The 8,032-nt window shown below is 48.9% G+C and overlaps 1 protein-coding gene across 1 annotated transcript; it reads right to left on the bottom strand.

The window, feature by feature from the left end:
* Window positions 1-2,267: 2,267 nt before the first annotated feature.
* LOC109306826 (NADH dehydrogenase [ubiquinone] 1 subunit C2-like) lies at window positions 2,268-8,024 on the bottom strand. Its single transcript, XM_019530427.1, has 3 exons — window positions 7,846-8,024; window positions 6,310-6,453; window positions 2,268-2,485 (listed from the first exon to the last, which is right to left on the bottom strand). Exons 1-3 carry the CDS (start codon window positions 7,982-7,984, stop codon window positions 2,436-2,438), a joined length of 333 nt encoding a protein of 110 aa, XP_019385972.1. The 5' UTR covers window positions 7,985-8,024; the 3' UTR covers window positions 2,268-2,435.
* Between the last annotated feature and the right edge of the window lie 8 nt (window positions 8,025-8,032).

Raw genomic sequence — 8,032 nt, 5'->3', positions numbered from 1 at the left:
TGCGGCACTGGTCAGGCCGCAGCTGGAGGACTGCGTCCAGGTCTGGGCGCCACACTTCAGGAGGGATGTGGACAGCATGGAGAGGGTCCAGAGGAGGCCACTCGCATGATCAGGGGGCAGCAGGGCAGGCCCTACAAGGAGAGGCTACGGGACCTGAACCCGCTCAGTCTCCACAAGAGAAGGCTGAGGGGGATCTAGTGGCCTATTACAAACTAGTCAGAGGGGACCAGCAGGCACTGGGGGAGTCCCTGCTCCCGAGCACTACCAGGAGTGACTGGAAATAACGGTCACAAGCTGGCAGAGGGGAGATTTAGGCTAGACATCAGGAGCCGCTACTTCACGGTCAGGGCGGCTAGGATCTGGAACCAACTTGCAAGAGACGTGGTGCTGACTCCTACCCTGGGGGTCTTCAAGACAAGGCTTGACAATCACCTTGCTGGGGTCATTTGACCCTAGTACTCTTTCCTGCCATGGCAGGGGTTCGGACTTGATGATCTGCTCAGGTCCCTCCCCACCTAACCAACTATGAAAGTGATAAAATCCAAGGTGGAAAAGAGGCTGCCTGTGAAAAAGGGAATAGTTGGAGATCAGGAATGGGAGAAGCTAAATAAGTGACAGGGTGTCAGTGAAAATATAAAAGGGTAGAAATGAGAAAAAACAAAAAGGTAAAGCAGGGGAAGAAAAACAGGGGACAAAAAAGGCCAAAGGGAAAACAAAGGGTAGATGTGGTTTAATAAAAGATATCCAAAGAACCTTGTCTAACTTAGATCAGGCCCTGCAGATCGGATCTGGGCCATGGAATCATTTGATCCAGACCCCGGACATGGTGCTTTGGCAGTAGGCCTGCGCTGCCCAAACGTTTCCTCAGCGTGACCCCATTTCCTCAGCATGGCCCCTCACTCCCAACCCACAGCCCCCTACCCTCCCAGGTGCTGTTCACTCCCTACCTACAGCCCCCTGCTGCGGGGGTGGTGGTGGGTGCAGCTGCCAGGGCTCTGGGGCCAGGGTCTACAGCCCCCTGCCTCCCACCGAGCAGCACTTGAGCCGCAGTTGGCCAGAGCCTTGCTCCATCCCCTGCCCTTTCCTCATGGGCAGCAGGGCTGAAGTGGAGCCTGTAGTGCTGGGTAGACTGCAGGCTCAGGGCTCCCGGGCTCCACTTCAGCCCAGGCTCCGGGCAAACATGGTGTTGCTGCTGGGAGCCCCACAATGGCCAAGCTGCCATGATGAGGTGCCCTCTGCCCACCCGGCAGCAATGGCAGCAGCATGGAGTTGTGTTGCCTGCTGCTGCCGCCAGACAGGCAGGGGGCACCTTGCCATGGTAGTGTAGCCAGTGGGGGCTCCCAGCAGCAGCACAGAGCCTCCCCATCCTGCTGTACTGTGGAGACCTTGGGGGGTGGGCAGCCTGCATCTGCCCCCACCTTGCATACAAATCTGGAGGCCATGTGTCCCCCCCCCATGCCTCCCTCCCCAGGAATACATGACCCCGTTTTTTTATTGTTGTGACCTAAAGATTGGGAACCACTGCAGTAGCCAACGCAGAGAAAAGCAGAGAAAGTACCTGGGTTCTAGCACCTGCCTACCTGTGTCTGACTCCAACTGGGTCAACCTGGCCAAGAGCCTTCAAAGCCTGCCAAAAGTTTACTTTGATGCCTACAGTTTTAGAATACTTCCTGTAGGAAGATACTTGCCCTAAGTAATAACAGCAGAGAGAGGTGGAGAATACAGATAACAAGAACTGTGTGTAGACATTGTATCAACCTTGTTTTCTCTCTCAGCATGATGGAAATCCTGCCTAGCAAGACAGACTTTGCTTCAACCCCAGGAAGAACCCTAAAAAAAAGCAGGTTAATGACAAGAGCAAGTGGGAATTAAGTGTAACTCACAGCAAGGGAGTCTGTGGTTTTGCTCTTCCTTAACTGTCTAGCCTCCATGGACCTCCACCATTTTCTTTGTTAGTCATAACTTAACAATATTTAAATTAAGCAATTTGACAAAAGACACAAAATCATCCTAAGATTTAAAGAGGAATAAGTGACACAGATTTAAATGCACCACAAAAAAAAAAAAATGCAGTGAATATATTTTACTAGACCAACTATACAATTGGGGGAGGCATTAGACAAGCCTTCCAGCACAAAGTGCCCTTTACCTAAAAGCTTGTCTCACTATAATGCAAAAAGATGTAACCAAACCAATCTTGCTTTTTGCATGTTCCCTGGATTGTCATGGATTCAACAACACTACTGAAAAGCCTAGGAATAAATATCACTAATGAATGGAACAGTTTTTATTCATACTTTTTAAATACAAGAGCCTTCTGTTTTAAGCCAGGGCATTTGGACAGTTAGTCACATATAGCCTGCTTCAATCATATGCATAGAAATGGTCAGAAGAACGTGCCTCAGAAGACAAGTCAGTAGTTGCTTGGAGAGTCTTCAGCGAATTGGATGGAAGGGGTCCATAACTTCGGCCAACTTTTTCCTTTCTGCAAAAGGCAATTGTTGCAGTTGGAAAGGTTTATTCAGCATTCTATGTGACCAATAAATCAAGACCTTTGTTACAAACTGAACCCAAAACTCATGGAAAACACTGGGATCCTGACTTAATCAATCCCAGTAACTGCTGCATTTGGCGCTATTCCAGGGGCACCTCAATTCATTCACTAAACTTTTTCCATCTCCATTTTTGAAGGAGGTTTAATAGACTCCAGCAGAGAGGTTGTGTGTTATCAATACATTTCAGTACTTCTACAGGGGTTATTAGGATGTTAGAAAGGCCAAATTAAAATCTAGTTTCCCTTATCAACCAACCATTTAGGCAGTAGAACTGATTCTATACCTAATGCTATTTATTTGCTTCCTTGCTAATTTTTTTTTAGAGAAGCATCAGATAAACAGTGATAACAAGAAAATTAACATTATTGGCTATTGGCTTTTTTTGGCCAGTGTAGCCGATAATGTTCATCAATAAATATAATATGGTTTCTGGCTGGAGCTCCTGAACACCATGTACATGCATGCAACAGCACACATGCACGTGACCAAGAATGCAGCCGGGCAGCATGGAGAGCGGAGGGAGGACAGGACATGGACATGACAACGGGACGGGACATGGACGGACGGACAGATCAAGGCCCCCATGGTAAGGGAGTGGGTCAGGGGCTGGAGGTGCTGCCCAGCCAGTGTGATGAATGGGACCTGGGGCCAGGGTGGGAAGCAGGGAGGGGACGTGGGGAGGCACAGGATGGGAAGCAGGGAGGGGCAGCTCCCCACTGCTGCATGCACCCCCTAAGGGGAGGTCATGTGCTCCCCAAATTTGTGTAATGGGAAGCTGCAGGCTGTCTACTGTGAACTTGGGGCCCTCCACTCTGTTGTCTTTCCCTTGGTAGCCCCACACTGGCCACGCAACCCCTGCCTGCTTGGCAGCAGTGGGAGCAACAAGTCAATGAACTTTAGTTCAAGTGACCTGCCGCCAATTTTAAGCACCGGGGCGCTGATGCCCTGGACGAGCCACCCTCGGCTGCATCCTGCTCCACTGTCCTGGCTGGGTAGCTCCCTGAGCCCCCACTCCCTCCCTCACTGTGGGGGCCTCCAGTGAGAGAGGGAGTGGGGCTGCTCCCCCCCACGCTCCCTCCACAGACTCACCTGCAAGGAGCTATTTCCAAGCTGCCTGGCTGCCTTCCTGCGAGTTAGTTATTGGATCAGCATTGGCCAATACGCCTGGTTAATGATCGATATCAGCCAAGAAAAATCTTTATTGGTGCAACCCCAATTTTTTTGAAATTCAGTCACTTGCAGTATCTCTCTTCCAGGTGTCAGTGAGCCAGATTCTATACTACTTCAGGGTCACAACTTTCCTACTTTTGCTTACTTCACCTGGACATTAATGTGTCTGAACAGTCACTGAACCAGCTTGCTGATGCATGCCCAAATCCAGAACAGCTCACATCTGCCACTTCTAACCCGAGTTCCACATGCTTTAAATCAGGCCATTACTGGAAGAAAGGGAGAGGACAAAGGGAGAAAAGGGACCAGTCTGCATTGATCCAGACTGGAAATGAAATAAGCTCTAAGGAAGCAGTTTTCTCTTCTGCCCGACTGGCTAATTACCATGAACCTGGTTAACAGAAGAGGGGGTTGGCTAGGTGGGAGGGAAAGGTAAACTGTGTAAGAAGCAGGATTTAAAAAAGAAATGGGATAAGTTAAAAGAAGTAAATCTGAGAGAGTTAACTTCGCCCATTCCTCTCCAGGAAAAGAAAAATTCAAGGTCTGTCAGTCATTAGCTGGAAGCCCTCCATCACATATAAAAGAAGTCAAGAGATAAACTTCCATTCTTGGAAGCAAAATTTTCTGCTGGGGCATGCAGCATCACAACAGAAGATGTTTTTATCAACTAGACTCTGGGTTACAGCTCAAGTTACCCTCACTTCACAGTGTCTACAATTCTGGGCTGTGGATGGGGGCAGGGCAGAATGACAATATTAGAATCATACAAAATTAGGGTTGGAAAGGACCTTGGGAAGTCACATGTAATCCAGCCCCCTGCTCAAAGCAGGACCATCCCAGCCAAGGCTTTGTCTAGCCGGGCCTTAAAAACCTCCAAGGCTGGAGAGTTCACAACATCTTCTGGAATTATTAGTATTATGGAAATGGCACCAACAGAAATGTTACACAAACCTAGACAACAGATTAACCGGGCAGTCAAGAATTAACAGTAATCAGGTAGGATGGCTGAATTCAAGCACTGCAGGACAATGGCTCTTGGAGATGGCTGAGGTGAAGTGGAATTCTGCAGGAATGACATTGCTGGATCCCACGCTCATTCAGTAATTTCAGAACAAAATCTAAGATAAAGATACCATTGGAGTAGCCCTGAAATGCCAGATGGGCTCCACATCTTCACTATACCAGCACTGCTAGCCCTCTGAGCGTCTCCAACAGTTCTCTTGGGCTCAAGTGAGTTGATAAAAATCTGGCAAAACTTGTAGACTTATGAAACAGTCTCCCAAAAGAAGTGGCAGAATCCATCATATGGCATGCTTAACCCTAGAAAATGCTAGGGATGACATACTCCCAACGTACACTGTATAACCTACCAATGCTTATATTGAAAGCTTTGCAAGAGGGACCATCTCTTACTATTTTAGCCAATCCCTGGTACAAGAGGTCTCCCATCTTGGAGGAGGCATTTAGAAACTAGTGCAGTAGTTTTGAAGCAGGGTGCTACAAGGCCCCCTCAAGGACATGGCAACAGCCAGGTAAAGCAACCCAGCCTAGGGTCTCCTCCCCCTGCATTAGGGCTCTAATCTGTCTCAAGCAGACTTCAAAGCTGCCCTATGCTGTGCAACACTTCCTGGTCCACTGTCCCCTACCCTCCTTCTGGAAACAGGCATGGGTGGAACTGTCCCATCCCCTTCTGTTTCCAGGACTGTAGGGGATGCCAGACCAGTCAGGGCTGCACAAAGCCCCAGAAGGATCAGAGCCCCAGTGCAAGGAGAGATGCACATGGCACAGCTCTTCCTGAGCAGGTGACAATGCAGGTACACAGGGCAGTTCCACCTGAAGGCAGCAGCACCTGGCTGAGCAGCACCAGGGTAAGTGGAGGCAGCACCAGCAGTGGGTCTCAGCCAGGAAGGCCACCACATTCATAGCAGCAGAGAGATAATCTTAGTAAATAAGGGTTGGAAGGGACCTCGGGAGGTCACATCTAGTCCAACCCCCCCCCTGCTGAAAGCAGGACCATCCTCAAATAGATCACCCCAGCCAGGGCGTTGCCAAATGTGCCTTAAAAACCTGCAAGGATGGAAAAACACCTCTCTAGGTAACTTGTTCCAGTGCTTCTCCACCCTCCCAGTGAGAAAGTCTTTCCTAATATCCAACTTAAACCTCCCCTGCTGCAACTTGATGATGGGGCGGTCAGGGCCTTGCAAAGTTGAGGATCACTGCCCTAGTGGAACGCACATGACCAACTGATTCTGTATCTCCACCTCGGCTTGCTCCTTTGCAGCCACGATGGCTCCATGACTGACCCAACTCATTCTGTCAACAAGGCAAGCAAATGAGGGAAAGCCACTAAGGCAGCAGATCTGATAAGTGAGAAAGGTCCCTTCTGTATTCTAACCTTCCTGGCCACAACCACATTTCACATTGCAAATCCATCACAGACACTGCCCACCCAACAGCCAGCTGGCTACCAGTGGGGCTTTGCATGGAAGAGTGGGTTTTGACTCTACTCTCCCAATATTTCTTCCATATTAACTACTGTGCTACAAGATGTTAAGGTCTTTTTTAAGGCAACAACTCACTGTACCTTTCAGCTGAAAGTCCTCCGGATGATGCTTTATGTATTGGTACAGAGCTCTGTCCCGGCAAGCGTAGTAGTAGTTTTCTCGTCTGGTTGCATAATAGCCAATAAACCAGCCTATCGATATACCAAGGATCTGGCGATGGACACCTGGGACATGGAGAGAAAACCCAGAGAAAGAAATTGTCCCAGGCAGCTAGAATGACTCCACAACAAACCTGGAAGTCACCATGAAGATCTTTCTTTCCTTTCCCTTCCAACGGGCAGTTGCGAGACATGCGAGCAGGCAATGAGCTACCTGATGCCTTCTGTCACACACAGTGTCGGAAATGTGATTGGTATTGCCCACTATCTGGCTGTTGATGCAGAATGCAGGTGAGATACACACCTTATAGACTAACTAAATCAGATCTATATGTGCACACATGCCCACATACATACTCTATCTATCCATCCATCCATCACAAGCTTTTGTGAACCCAAGTTCACAGCATCAGATGGAGCAAACTCAAGGTCACAGAAGTGTGTGCTCTCTCTCTATAGATTGGATTTTCTGGCTTCAGACTTCTGATAAAGTGAACTTGCATCTGTGCAAACTTTTGCACTCTTGTGTGCTCCCTCTCTGTATGCATGTACACAGACACACATTTATATAAAATCTCTCTATACATGATTTAGTTAGTCCATAAGGTACACATCTATCTCCCCTGCCTTCTCCCTGACTTCAGACTAACACAGCTACTGACTTCTCTGTGACTTCAGACTTCTCATGAACTGAACTTGGGCTCATGAAACCACACATGCTCTCTCTGTCTCCTGCATGTGTGTCTGGATATAGATACAGATCTCTCTATACCTATTTCTATATCCATCTCTCTATAGATATCGGCCTATTTGTATATCAACCTATTTAGATACATAGACTGGTATCTGTATGTGTACGTTTGCGTGTGTGTAGACATGTACACACACTCACAGATATCTATACATCTAAATAGGTAGGTAGATACACACACACGTATATACCATTTTATAGAAATATAGATATTATAATGTATAGCGTTTACAGAAATCTCCATACCATATATCTCTCTCAAGATACTTATTTCTATCCCTCCCTATATAGAGATGCACCCGTTTCTCTATTTCTCTCTCGCTCTATATATCTCTCCATAGATACCTATCCAGAGCTTGCGCTGTCTATACCAGGAGTGGGCAAAATGTGGCCCGTGGGGCCCCGAAAAACTTAGAAAATTAATGTTTATCTGCCCTTGGCTGCCTGTCATGCGGCCCTTGGTGGCTTGCCAGAATTCAGTAAGCAGCCCCCTGCCCAAAATAATTGCCCAGCCCTGCTCTATACACATCTATAGGTATCGCTTTATAAATCTTTGTCTCTGTAAATATTTGCTAGCTCTCCCTGCGGACACGCACACAAGTACACACCGACGGCCCCTCCCCCCCGGGGCTAGCGCCGCGACCCGGGCCCGGTGCGGGGGCAGGAGGGGCGGGGAGGCCGAGCCGAGGCGGAGGCCGGGCCCTCACCGGTGCTCAGCGCGGGGCGGCGATGGCCGAAGTTGTTGAGCACAACGGCGGCCCAGCCTATGGCACCCAACACCACCGAGTTGTGGTTCACGATGTTCGGCGGCGGGAGCGACCGCGACTCATCCGGCAACACCGACATGGCGCCACCACCTCCTTCTCCTTCCCCTTCCCCGCCCCCACTTCAGGA

Source organism: Crocodylus porosus, unplaced genomic scaffold, assembly GCF_001723895.1.
Source record: "Crocodylus porosus isolate Cpor-Errol unplaced genomic scaffold, CroPor_comp1, whole genome shotgun sequence".
NCBI classification, from domain to species: Eukaryota; Metazoa; Chordata; order Crocodylia; family Crocodylidae; genus Crocodylus; species Crocodylus porosus.
Note: the sequence above shows the minus strand (reverse complement) of the source record. Positions and strands in the feature narration are given on the sequence as shown.

Bases quoted from the DNA above. Each gene is read 5' to 3' on its own strand.
- LOC109306826 (XM_019530427.1), bottom strand. From the start codon at position 7,984: ATGTCGGTGTTGCCGGATGAGTCGCGGTCGCTCCCGCCGCCGAACATC. The intron at 6,454-7,845 runs GTGAGGGCCCGG...TCCATGTCCCAG, and splicing joins CCGCCCCGCGCTGAGCACCG to GTGTCCATCGCCAGATCCTT. The intron at 2,486-6,309 runs GTACAGTGAGTT...TGCCTTTTGCAG, and splicing joins GGAGGACTTTCAGCTGAAAG to AAAGGAAAAAGTTGGCCGAA.